At 49.3% G+C, this 12,758-nt stretch overlaps 4 protein-coding genes across 4 annotated transcripts; all 4 read right to left on the bottom strand.

Annotated features, from left to right (window-relative positions):
• Positions 1 to 4,221: 4,221 nt before the first annotated feature.
• Positions 4,222 to 5,907, bottom strand: LOC117640394 (ATP-dependent DNA helicase pif1-like). Its single transcript, XM_034376871.1, has one exon. It carries the CDS (start codon positions 5,905 to 5,907, stop codon positions 4,222 to 4,224), a length of 1,686 nt encoding a protein of 561 aa, XP_034232762.1.
• LOC117640393 lies at positions 5,763 to 10,848 on the bottom strand. The gene is made up of 3 exons (XM_034376870.1): positions 10,450 to 10,848; positions 7,634 to 8,175; positions 5,763 to 6,184 (listed from the first exon to the last, which is right to left on the bottom strand). The coding sequence occupies exons 1-3, from the start codon at positions 10,846 to 10,848 to the stop codon at positions 5,983 to 5,985; spliced, it is 1,143 nt and encodes a 380-aa protein (XP_034232761.1). The 3' UTR covers positions 5,763 to 5,982.
• Positions 10,845 to 11,894, bottom strand: LOC117640391. Its single transcript, XM_034376869.1, has one exon. The coding sequence runs from the start codon at positions 11,892 to 11,894 to the stop codon at positions 10,845 to 10,847; it is 1,050 nt and encodes a 349-aa protein (XP_034232760.1).
• Positions 11,895 to 12,100: 206 nt separating this feature from the next.
• Positions 12,101 to 12,454, bottom strand: LOC117640390 (trichohyalin-like). The gene has a single exon (XM_034376868.1). It carries the CDS (start codon positions 12,452 to 12,454, stop codon positions 12,101 to 12,103), a length of 354 nt encoding a protein of 117 aa, XP_034232759.1.
• Positions 12,455 to 12,758: the final 304 nt, after the last annotated feature.

Raw genomic sequence — 12,758 nt, 5'->3', positions numbered from 1 at the left:
TCTCTTTTGAGGACACCTAAGCCAGAAGGAATACTTGCTAAACATATCCTGTACTTGTCTCAGTTCAGTTTCACAATTCGTTATCGCCCAGGAAAAGCAAATATTGATGCAGATAGTCTTTCTCGTAGTCCTGTTGAGGAAGCAGAGTGTTCGGTTGATGATCTTGTAGAGGAAGTTTTTCCTGATAGGTTTCAAGGAGAGTCAAAATTAAACTCAGTTACAACTAGAGGTCAAGCTGCTAGAGATCAATCTGCTGAAGAGGAAGCAGAGTTGCTGGATGAAAGGAACAAATCCAACGAAAATTCGGACCTCATGACTTTTGTTTTGAACAAGTCCTCTATCCTGAGAGATTTGCAAAATTCAGACCCAGAGCTAGCAGAAATTGGGGAGCAGGTAAAATCAGAAACCTTGGGGACAAAAGATAAACACTACAAATTAAAAGATGGTCTACTTCATTGGGAGTATAATTCAAAATTGCTTTTAGTTGTGCCTCGTTCTTGTAGAAAGTATGTCTTATCAGAGTTTCATGACAATAGGGGGCACAGGCGTGCAAAACATTTGCTGCAGAATATTCTTACATTATTTTGGTGGAGAACTATGCATAAAGACATTTCGGCTTATGTAAAAAGTTGTCATTTCTGCATGAGTACTGAAAATTCCAGGGCAAAACCAGGGCTTTTGAAACCAACTCCTCCAACAAAGATGTTCTCTCAAATTTCTTGTGATTTTGTGGGCGAGTTCAAAGCAAGCAAAAACAAAAACAAACATTTTTGTGTGATTGTAGATGCATACACTAAATTTATGTGGACAAAACCAGTCAGAAAAGCAGATTCTCAAAATGCAATAGAATGTCTTGAAAATTTCACGCTTCAATTTGGACTTTGTGATTCTTACACGACCGATGGTGCCTCATATTTCACATCTTTCGCTTTCCAAGAAATGCTTAATAAATGGGATGTTGTTCATAATGCATTCCGTCAGGTACCACATTGCAATGGCCAAGTTGAAAGGTCGATTCAATCCTTGAAGAATATTCTCATGGAATTTCTCCTACAGTTTGAAGAAAATTGGGAAACTTACCTTCAGTTTGCAACGTTTATCTACAATATAAATTATCATGATTCTATCAATTGTAGTCCGTTCTATGCAGTGCATGGTTTTCATCCTGTTGTGCCAGGTATTGTCCAACTTTTGCCAGCATCAGATGAAAAGTTAGAAGTTAAGCTTCAGAAGCATACAAAATTTTTGAAAGATTTAAAGGACAAAATTGAAGCCTCCCAGGCTAAGCATAAAGAATATTATGACAAGGGTAGGCAAGAAGTTACTTATTCAATTGGACAGTTAGTAAGAGTCAAGAATGAAAGTGATGACATTTCTTGGCCTAACAAAAAAATTAAATGGATTGGACCATACAAAATTGTGGGTAAAAAGTCAGGTTTGTTCTATTATGTCATGGTCAAGGAAAAGGACTCTCATGGAAATGAAAGAGAGGTTGTGAAAGAATACCATGTGGTTAACATCAGACCATACCACACAAGGCCAGATGATCTCATGCTACAATCTATTGTTGTTCAAAGAAGTAAAGTTGATTTAGATGAGGACGATAAATTCCACATTAGGCATGTAAATGACAATGTTTTAAATGCACCTTTGGATCATGTTATTGCACATTGTATTTCGGCTGATTTGAAGATGAATGCCGGATTTGCAAAGGAAATTCAATATTTTTTCCGAATGCGTGACTGGTTGTCAGTTGCAGATGAAGAAATTTGTAAAGGTAAAGCAGTACGTATTCATTCCCTTGGAAGAGACTTCTACAACCTGGTTACAAAACAATTCTATTTTGAAAAACCTACCTATGAGACCTTAGCAGCGACATTGCTGTCACTCAAGAATCAAATGATAGCCAACTCTCAAACAGAATTATCAATTCCCAAAATTGCTTGTGGATTGGATGGACGAGATCTGCCTCGTGTCCTGAAAATCATTCAGGAAGTTTTCAGAAAATCAGGCATCCATGTTACCATGTATCATTATCAACCTTCAGCAAAGAACTCTATGATTACAGACTTTACCGGGGAGTACGAATTTCTTTCATTGGATGAAAAACGTTCGTTTTGTGTTGATGGATTTTGGTTTCCAACCGTAGAGCATGCATACCAGGCAGGAAAAGCAACAAAGGAAAATGATATTTATAGGATAATGCTTGCAAAACATCCAGAAGCCGAGGCTAGGAAGATTGGAGAAAATATTGGAGGTGAGAAACTTTACCAGAAGCGAATGGAGCTCTGCATTGCAAGTAAATTCAGCACAAACCCTGATTTGGCCAAAAAACTTGAAAATACAGGAAACAGGTTCCTCATTTACGAAAATAAGTGTTGTGACAGATTTTATGGCACCTGTGTCTGTGACAAACATATTAAGCGACCTGGTAGCAACCGTTTGGGACTGATTCTGATGGCTTTAAGATCCAATTTGCAATCTGGAGGAGCATGTGCTTTCATTGTCCCACAGCGATTTTTGGCGTGACATCTGATTTCTACCATGTCGGCTCGGTAGTGTAAGTTTAGGTTTAGTTGAGATCTCTAGCAATAAGCGATTAGGATATGACATCTTATAGTAAGATTTTTTTTTACAACTTAGAAATATTGTAATTAGGCATTAACTAGGCGTAGGATTTAGACCGTAAGTGGGACATTTTTATTTTTTAAGTGGGTTATAGCTTGGCAATATTTATGGGTAGGTAGGTGTTTAGACATTAGATCAATACTTATTGTAAGTGCGACTTTCCTATCCTTTTTCCCCATCCTTATCCTAGCCACCAAGTGCCTTCATTTGTTGTGTTGTTGTTGTGCTTTTCGTCTTTGCGCGATCTGATCCGACAGATTTCATCCGTCCGGTGCCAAATTCGACTGTTTCCGCCAAGCAACATTGCGGACACAGTCAGGAAACCATGAAGCACAAGCCGAAAAACAGCTACCGGCGTCCATCGTGCAACGACACTAGCTGGAGGGGCCGCAAGATGGCAGCGTCACAGACTTGTGACTGTTGCCATGAAACGAGTTTCCATCACCGGCCAGTACATCAAGTCCGTCACCGTTTGGATAGACGCTGTACATCAAGTCCGTCACCGTTTGGATAGACGCTGTACATCAAGTCCGTCACCGTTTGGATAGACACTGAGGCGTTCGATTGTGACATTAAGTCGGGACTGACATCGTCAAGTGGCTCCACAGTGGTCAATTGCTGTAGCCTTAACGCCCAACGCCAGCAAGACCATCAGAAACGTGAAGACCGTTACCGGCGACAGAACCTGTCATCCAGAACGACAGACAGTCCTGGCCACCTTGAGCAAGCATTGAACAACGTGGGCGACGCCAAGGATACGACACCAGAGCCAGTGCGGAGGCACCCTTGAACTAAGTAGGGGGTGCCAAAGTGCGTGAAGCCATCGAGCGCACAGCGACACGGAAGCCGCGCTCCAACGAGGAACTTCGTCTTCCGAACCGAGGCCAGCATGAAATGGGGACATTTCAGCTCCGACACCGACGGACGAGAGTACAAGAACGAAGAAAACATCAAGAAACTAATTTTGGACTTTCATTCTATAATAAAGTAAATTCATATCAAGTCAAATTAGAAACCAACAAAATTAATATTCGGATTCAGGAATTTTGAGCGTAGGGTTTCTGGGGATTTTAGAATAGCTTAAGAGAGTTGTTTTAATTGTAAAGTGTTTCATTGTCTAAGAAAAAACAAATAAAATGGGACCAACAAGTACGTCAAAATGTAATATCGAAATTTAGTTTTAATGTATGTAAACAGTAAATTCACAAAATTCCAATCTGCCTTAAATGAAATAATTTAAGTCGCCATTTCGATTTTTCAGCCCTTAGTTAAGAAATTAGAACGAGGACGTTCATCTCCCGGAGGGGGAGGATTTCAGGGATGGCGCGAGTTTGAATCGCGCGGGCTAGAAAAGACGAACTGGCGACACTGTTGCTTAGCTTGCGATTCTGGGCTTGGCCAGCTCGCGGGTAGCGACACGCAGGCAGACGTGTCAGGGCCTTCGACAGCACCACATCTGGAGTGAGTACTTGGTGGTTCCTCCTTTCCCAAAGATTCAAGTCCTATTTACTCAGTTAGCATAGCCTTGATCCCCCCCGTCCGAGCAACACTCAGCCGTAAGCGACTGGTTCGGTTTAGTAGGAGTTATTACATTTAAACCCTCCAACTACAAGTACACCGACAGCGCGCATTATACGACTCCTGAGGAGGCAGAGCACTGCCTTGATCCATGGCGTCGATGAGTCGCTGAGTAGCGCGGGCCAGCCTCTCAATGCGCGCGATGACGTCAGCCTTCTTCTGCACACTGGGCCTCTTCTGCAGTTTGTCAAGCCTGTCTTGCACGAACGCGTTCTCGATGAGGAGGCCGCTCCACTCTCTGCACCTGGACAGCGCCACGTACGCAAGGCCCGCAGAGAACTCTTGGTTGCCGATGTCGACCACGACGCGGTCCACGCTGAGTCCCTGTGCGGCGTGTACAGTACAGCCCCACGCCAGGTTCAAGGGAAACTGTTCACGGGTACACATGGTCTGGCCTTCCTTCCAGGACCGCATGATGGTGCAGATGGGGACGGAGCCGTCTGCCGCTAGAGCAGGCCCCGAGTAGCGGTCGAACTTCACCATGATGACAGCAGGAGCCACGTCTGGAGGCCTGGAGCCCTCGGAGTACACAATACCAGCAACAGTCCCTGAAGCGCCGTTCACAAGTCCAGCTCGGGTCCACAGGTTGGCCCTCAGCATCACTCGGGAGCCAACACTCAAGTGCAAGGTGGCGCTAAGCCCTCCTGCGGTCGCGGTGGGAGCAGCCGCCGCAGTGGCGTTGTTGTGCCTGGCCGGGATGCGGGCCACGGGGCGGCCAAGGCGCTCCAGCCTGCTGACGTTGTACGCCGCCGCGCCCTTGTTGATGGGGAAGATGTGCAGGGCGTCGCGGAAGAGGCGCTGCTCGGCTGGCGGCACGCGGTGGGAGAAGCGCTGCCGGTAGCGCTCGAAGGCTTCGGCCGAGCACTTGCCCAAACCCAACTCGTCCAGCGCAGCGCGGAAGGAAGGGTCGGACTGGCGCTGGGACTCCCGCAGCACGACGGCGTGCCGGAAGTCTTGGAATGCCCTCCGGCCGTTCAGTTCCATGGCGGTGGAGCCAGTGTTGGAGAAGATGGGCTTCATGCGGACGGGGGGCAGCTGGGCCAGGTCGCCGATGAGGTACACGAAGAGCCCACCGAACGTTTCGCTGCTGCCTGGCTTGCCTTCGGCGCAGCGGCGCTCCATCATGCCCAGGATGGGCAAGCCGATCATGGAGTACTCGTCCACAATGAGGAAGCGGACCGGCTCCATGGATTCCTGGAACATCTTGGCACGTTCACCGGTGAGGGGCGCGAATGCGGACATGGGGACGGTGAGCAGCAGCGCGCTGTGGATGGTTTCGCCGTCGATGTTGTCGGCCGCTGCCCCCGTCGGCGCCACCAGCAAGAAGCTGCGCGGGCCAAAGGCAGCCACGATGTGGGACTTCATGACGGCGATGACGGTGGACTTGCCGCAGCCCGCCTTGCCCTGCACGATGACTCGCATTGGCGGCGGCGGCCCACCGGCTCCTTGCGCGGCGGCGATCTGGCGGTCCAGGATGCGGATCACGGCGGACTGCTCCACAGTCAGCTGGACGTCGGGGGCCACGGCGGTTTCGGCTTCAAACTCGTGGTGGTCTTTACTCAGTTCCACGGCGTGCACCAACTGACCGACGTCCCCGTAGGTGGCAGCGTCCGCAGCCCAGTCGTGCGCCAAGTCCATTTCTCTTCTGCCGATCTCGATGCGCTGCACGTCCTGGTTGGGGTGCTGCCGGGCGATCACCATCCACTCCTCGTCGGGTTCAGCCTCGGGGAAGTCCAGGTCCTCGAGCTCGTCGTCCTCGTTGACCTGCGGCGCGGGCTAGCCCCCACGCGGGACGATGTCATGCTGCGCGTAGACCTCGTGCCAGTTGGCGTGCTCGCCGAGCACAGCGTCCTCGTCACGCCACGGCACGTGAAGCAGCACTTGCTGGCGGTAGAAGCCCTCGTCGCGGATCTCGTTGCCCGTGAGTCGGAGACGGGGGAAGACGCAGACGACGGCGACCTTCCTTCTTCTGTACCACCTAGAAAAGCAAAACCAGATAAAAATCTTACGTTTCAACACATCACTTTTGGGTGGTTCCCGCAAGAAGAAATAACTCCAGTGTAATTTGCAGAGCAAAATTCATCAGTCTTGTAAAATTCACCTGAAATTCATCGAATTACGACCAAAATTCGACTGAATTTCATCGAAACTCGACTGTATTTCATTGGGTTTGAACACTGAAATTCACAGTGATTTCCACTTGGTTCCCGCACTGTTACTCAACGAATTTGACAAATGTGAATATTGTCACGTTCGTTTGAATGAGATGTCACACTCGTTTGAACATGACGGCTTATCATTGTGGCGTGGATAAGTTGACTTTTGCAAGCCAGTATGTTTAGAGGCAAGAAAAAATACACTAACGAAAAGATCACCGTTGTCATAAAAAAGAGATGGAAAGAATCGTTGATAGTAAAACTTAATAGCAATAAGAACTACTTTTACCTTGCAACGCAACCAAGCTAAATGAAAAATAATTTATGCCTAAGAAAAGTCTAAAAATTCACGCTGAATTGTTTAATTTGGAACGTGGCATTGCATGATTTTAAACTTGTGTGACGTTTTGCATGAAGTTGTGCTCAAATTTACGTAAGTTTATGCACTTATACGCAGAATATTGTTTGCAAATTTCACGTGTACAAAAAATGTGCACGTTATACGCACAAAATTCTATTAACATTTAGAGTGTTTGGAAAGCCGCAAATCAAAGACTGTTAACCGGGTCATTCGTATTTAATTTAACAAAGGCAAGCTATGCGTAATTTGAAAGATTCGTTCAACGGTGGACGAGTTTTAATATCAGTTGAAACTAGACGTGTGCGCCGACCCCAGTTTGGTCGGCGGCGGCGCTTTGGTCAATTTAAGGCCGGCGGCGGCGGCGTAATCGGCGTATTCGGCGTGAAAGAAATTTTGATTTTACTAACCATAGGGTCTCAAAATTTAGTCAAACACATGTTTAAAATGACATAAGTGCGCAAATAGAGCAAGTTATTAACAAATATATACGTTAAATACGTATAAAACCATTTACTTTCTGGGTGTTTGATTTTCGGCATCTTTATGAACTACGTCGCCAAGGCGGAAAGAGGGGTGGGGAAGGTAAGGTAAAGTTGGAATGGCAAATTTTTGCCAGGAAAACGCGTTAAGCTCAAGAAAACTTCAGTTTTTCGAGGCATTTTGTGATCTGAGACCTTCACAACCAAAAGATTCATTCGCGCCGATGACGCCGACCGATCGGACCGGCGGCGGCGGCGCGGCTGCCTTCGACGGCGGCGGCGTCGTGACCGGTCAGCGCACATCTCTAGTTGAAACACCCCTCTCACCGATGGTGCAAGTTTCGGTTGAAGTTAACACGAGAGCGAGGCAAAACGTGGTATTTAAGGCAAGTAACAATTGGTGTGAAGACAAGTTAATAATGGCAACTTACCTCCGTGTTTGCCTGTTGAACTGGAACTCCCGGGCAAACTCCCACAGCGTAATGTTCTCGAGGTTGGCTGGTCTCTTCGGATACTTGTCCAGAAGAGAGCCCCGAGGGAGTTCCTCTTCTAGGACAAGTTCGCCATCTTGGTCGTAGTCTGCATCCTCGTTGGGGCTGTCGGGGTTGTCGGCTTCAACATCGTCGGCCACATCTGTGTCTTGAGCGCTGTGTCCGACCGGAACCCAATTCCTGTCTGTAAAGACGATCTTGACAAAGGCCCTGCTGGAGCGGAACAGTTTCTGGGAAGTGGCCAAGTGAAGAATTTCCTGCGAAGAGTAGTCGCGCTCACTGACGGACTGGATGCAGCGGCGTTGGATGGCTTTCTTGGCGCTGTCCTCTTCCTGAAGTCCAGACAGAGCGTCCTCGAAAAGCTCCTGCATGGTTTTCGACTTGTTTTCGGGCTTGGCGGTATACTTGGCCAGGTAGTTGACGCAGCCATCGTGCGAGGTGACCGGCTTGGCGTCCATGTTCGCTCTCCAGGCCTCGATGCACTATGATCTAGAATCCCGAAAACGCGGAAAAAATTCAGAAAAACGAAAGTGCTCTGATTTGGCTCCCGTGTGGCTTAAACTATCCTTGAATGTCCATCTGACAAGAATCAAGTCAAGAAACACCTCGGTCGGTCGCCTCCGACTAATGGGAGGCTCCCAAAGTTGACAAATTTGTCAAATTGACTGGACGTTTGTTGACGTTCTTCGTTGAGGTTCCGTCCGTCCTCGATTTCCCGGGGAAGGCGGGTTCGAACCCACAAACCCTGTATACCATTTTAAAGGTCTTTTTTCAGGCTTTTTTTTGCACTTTACGGTGTTTTTTTATGTGTCATTCTCGGATTAATGGCAAAGCCAGAAAACTTCTTTACACAATTTGGCAAAATTGTTAAAATTCGAATTTTTCCGAGAGCCGGGATCAAAATGGCTGGGTTTGGCTGGGTTCTGGTGGTCAGTTTTCAGTAGTCCGGTCACCATAGTTTGATAATCCATCGGCAAATGCTGCGACCACCTGCGACCCCGCGATTTTACAGCCCTCAAACATGGTTTTTTTAAGCTTTTTAAAGACAAAATTCCGTCCGTGCCTGCTTTAGGACTCATGGACACATACATATATGGAACGAACGGGCTTCAAAAGTGCTATCAAGGACATATATTTACTCTTAGTTCATACCGGAAGTGAACTCAAAATCACCGGAAGTGGGCTTAAAAGCTCAGAAAATAGGCAGAAAAATGCCGAGATTGAGAAACGTGAAACCGAAAATGAACCCAGGGACATCAGAAGTGAGTCTGCAGGGAGCAAATGGAGGCTGGTTGCAACTTTTTCGCAGTGATGTATGAACATGATGCGAGGTATCAAGGAAAATGCGGCACAATTCTCACTCTCAGAAAAGCAGTTTAGAAGAAATGGAAAGAGCTCAGTTTTATTCCAAAAGTAAATTAAGGAATGTGCCTTTTTGTATAACTTTCGCGTTCTGAAACTAGTTAAATTACATTTTTAAAGTGACAAGACAAAATGTGTTTTTGTCGCTTTGTGTTTTACATTTTGTTTAAGACATTTTTTCGGATTTTTTCTGTACATTTTGTTTCGTTTTATACCGTATTTACACGCATATAACCCGCACACGCATATAACCCGCAGCGGGTTTTAGAGTGTCCAAAAAGGTGAAAAATCGTTTGTTGACGAATATAACCCGCACCCGCGACAGGGTACAAGGATGACGGCTACCCCCTGTTTGAACTGGCGGCGCGGGCCGCCACGAACCGACAGAGGGCAGCACCGTCGTATTTTTATATTTCTGCCCATTATTCAGTGGTTTCTACGACTATTGCCAGTATTACATTTTATTGGAAATTGTATTCGTTGTCATTATTGCAGCCGCCAAATGACCGTAGTTCACAACTCTAGCGCTAGCTTCGCACACTCTACCTCGCCCCACCCTCCCCGCTCCACTCCCCGGTAGTTAGAGCGCTTAAATACGATTTTTCACCTTTTGTGCACTCATATAACCCGCACACGCATATAACCCGCCGGGTTTGGAGGTGTCAAAACGAGGTAAAAAAGTGGGGGTTTATGCGTGTAAATACGGTACATTGAATAAAATTCAACTGGTTGTGGTAAATCGTGTGGAAAATTCAAATTTTTAATAAAAAAAAATTTGAATGGCAGAGTAAACCCGCTTCATCGTTGTTTATATCTTGCACCCCCTTCTTCTTTTTACGAAGTAAAGGTCCCAGACCTCCATACTAGTGCCAGCAGCTCTTTCCCCGACTTCAATTGTTTTATACAGCAATTTTTCTAAATTTTTTAGTTTTTTCAGCTTTTTTGCATTTTTTTTCAGAGGCACGTCACCATAGGTCAAAACTAATGTCAGATTCGGATTCCCCGACCCAAAATAACTACTAGAGGAAAATTTAAAGGGCCCGTAGGAATTTTTTCCGCGCCGAGATTCTAGATCATAGTGCGATGACTGCAATGATGAAGCCGTTGATAAGTTCGTCATTTCGCCGCCCGATGAACTTAGTTTCCCCCTTTTGTCGTCGAAAACGATGGAATTTCTTCGGCCAACTCGAAGGGGAACTTGAAGCGGCACACGATCGCACCAGTCTTGCCCTTTCCTCAGGCAGTAGTTGGCAGTGCACTTGTGGCGTTGAACGCGGTTGAAAAGTTCCCCCAAGGCGCGCTCCCGGTCCTCGGCGGGAATGTCGCCAAGGCGGATGCGGAAAGGGGTGCTGCACCGCGGGCGGAAGCCCCTGGCCGAAGTTGAAGCAGCTCACGGTTTTGGAGAAGTACTCCACAGCGGCGGCGAGCTCCTCGGGGGTCATGTCCTTGACGCGCATCATGTCTGGAGCCCCACGAAGCCAGATGAGGCAATGCACGTGCGGACTTCCGCGAAATTGCCACTCGTAACGGAACCAGATGTCAGTGACAGGGTACATCATCTTCAAGATCTTGATGAGGAACAGCTCGGCCCTCTTCATGAAGAACATGCTGGGCACGAATGGCCGATTCGCGATGAAGTTTCGACGGTGTTCTTCGGTGAGTTCTTCAAGTAGAACGCGCTCTTCCGCTGAAAGTCCCTCGCAGGCCAGGAACAGGCGAAACAGGTCAGGCCAGTGGAAGTCGGCGGCACTCAAAGTCAAGAAGAGCGTGGGAAGACCAATTTGGTCAATCATGTCCAACAGCTCACTGAGGCGCGCACCCCGTACTGCCCAGTGGCCGGCAGCTTGGTGCCGTAGAACATGATGTTCTTGGCGAGCACGGCGCACTCCCGCACCATTTCCCGCAGCTGGCGCACGGTCTTCCCTTGCAGCTGCTCGTTGCGGCGGACGTAGAGGTTCCCCGCGCGGAGAGCGTCGTGGCGCATGACGGTGTTGAAGGCGAAGAAGCGGAACCGCGCGTCGTCCGCGAATCGCCCCGAGCGGTGCTGCAGCAAGTGCGAGAAGTACTGCCGCGCTGAGATGCCGTTCGTCCGGGCCTCGTAGAGGTCCGCTCTGCCGAACGGGAAGAGCTTGGGGAAGGCCATGACGACGTACCCCGCCGTCGCCTCGCTGACGGGGTCGGTGCCGCGAGTGGGGTAGTTGAGTACGGCGTGCACCTGGTCTTCTTGGCGGTGCGGCTGAAGCATGGGCACTCCAGACACGGCGATGTCGTCCACGTCCACGTGGTCCACGCTGGACTCGTCATGCGGGTCGTCAGGGTCGTCGGGGTCCTCTTCCTGGGCGGCGTAGCCCTGCACGACCTGGTAGGCGTCGCCGTCCTCCGGGAGAAGGGCCAGGTTGCCCTCGCTGACCTCGACGTTGGCGTAGTACGGGTTGTTGTCGCGTAGCCACAGCAGAGCCTGCCGCACCACACCGGCGCGCACTCGGAAGTCCACGTGGCCGTCGGCCCTCTGCTGGCGCACGGCGATGATGGAGGAGAGGTCCTGGATGCGGTGGGGAAGTGCGCGCGCCAAGTCGTTGACTTCCTGGGGGAAGTTGATGACGTTGCCTCGGTATCCGAACTGGTGGCCTCGGATCTTGTAGACGGACACGACGGGGTGGATTCGCGCGATGAGTTGGGCCTCCACGAAGGACAGCCGCTCGAGCTCCGGGGGCACGACACCGGGGTCCATGAAGTCCTGCGAGAACTTGGCGCAGGTTCGCCTGGGGCAGGGCTTGTCCACGAACTCCATCCTCCTCACGTTGCAGCTGTCGCAGTAGTCCCAGTGCAGGCCCTGCATAGCGTGCTCGAAGACTTGCCAAGGCGGCAGCGCCTCCGGTCGAGCGCCACGCACCCTGGGCTCGGCAGGATCGGAGTTGACGTTGACAACGCGGGAACGAAGATAACGGACATTTTCGTAGTCGAGCCGTGCCTGGCGTTGTTCTGCTGACTCTTCAGAACGTGCTGCGCGGTGCCTATCAACGTCTGCCTGGCGACGAGCCTCTCTTACTGCTTCTTCTTCTGCAGCTCTTCTCGCTGCTGCTCGAACAGCATCGGCGACGCGACGAGCCTCTCTCGCTTCCTCTTCTTCTGCAGCTCTTCTCGCTGCTGTTCGAACAGCATTGGCGACGCGACGAGCCTCTCTCGCTTCCTCTTCTTCTGCAGCTCTTCTTGCTGCTTCTCGAACAGCACCGGCGGCGCGGCGAGCCTCTCTCGCTGCTTCTCGTTCTGCAGCTCTTCTTGCGGCTGCTCGAGCAGCATCGGCGACGCGCCGAGCCTCTCTCGCTGCTTCTCGTTCTGCAGCTCTTCTTCCTGCTGCTCGAGCAGAATCGGCGGCGCGGCGAGCCTCTCTCTCTTCATGTCTCTCCGCAGCTCTTCTTGCAGCTTCCCTCGAAGCGTTAGCAAGGCGACGAGCCTTACCCTTGTCCTGAGTCTCTGCAGCCCTAGCAGCAGCTGTCTGTGCAGCATTCTGGGCGCGGCGCGCAGCGTCACTCTTCTTTCCCTTTCGCGGCATATTGAGAAGAACTTACCTAGAACAAATAAATAACAGCAAGTAAGGTATTCATAATCCTGTTCACTTCACAGACAGGTGAATTTCACATAGTTTGATCATTTGGTACAGCTACATATCAATATAATTTGTGAGTTTGTTCAAGTAAATCTA

Source organism: Thrips palmi, unplaced genomic scaffold (assembly GCF_012932325.1).
Source record: "Thrips palmi isolate BJ-2018 unplaced genomic scaffold, TpBJ-2018v1 HiC_scaffold_12, whole genome shotgun sequence".
Classification (NCBI taxonomy): Eukaryota; Metazoa; Arthropoda; class Insecta; order Thysanoptera; family Thripidae; genus Thrips; species Thrips palmi.
The sequence above is the reverse complement of the archived record's forward strand: the minus strand, read 5'-3'. Positions and strand labels throughout refer to the sequence as shown.

Bases quoted from the DNA above. Each gene is read 5' to 3' on its own strand.
- LOC117640394 (XM_034376871.1), bottom strand. From the start codon at position 5,907: ATGGTGATCGCCCGGCAGCACCCCAACCAGGACGTGCAGCGCATCGAG.
- LOC117640393 (XM_034376870.1), bottom strand. From the start codon at position 10,848: ATGATTGACCAAATTGGTCTTCCCACGCTCTTCTTGACTTTGAGTGCC. The intron at 8,176-10,449 runs GTGAGCTGCTTC...TCTAGATCATAG, and splicing joins TGGAGTACTTCTCCAAAACC to TGCATCGAGGCCTGGAGAGC. The intron at 6,185-7,633 runs GTAAGTTGCCAT...TTGCTTTTCTAG, and splicing joins TTCAACAGGCAAACACGGAG to GTGGTACAGAAGAAGGAAGG.
- LOC117640391 (XM_034376869.1), bottom strand. From the start codon at position 11,894: ATGCAGGGCCTGCACTGGGACTACTGCGACAGCTGCAACGTGAGGAGG.
- LOC117640390 (XM_034376868.1), bottom strand. From the start codon at position 12,454: ATGAAGAGAGAGAGGCTCGCCGCGCCGCCGATTCTGCTCGAGCAGCAG.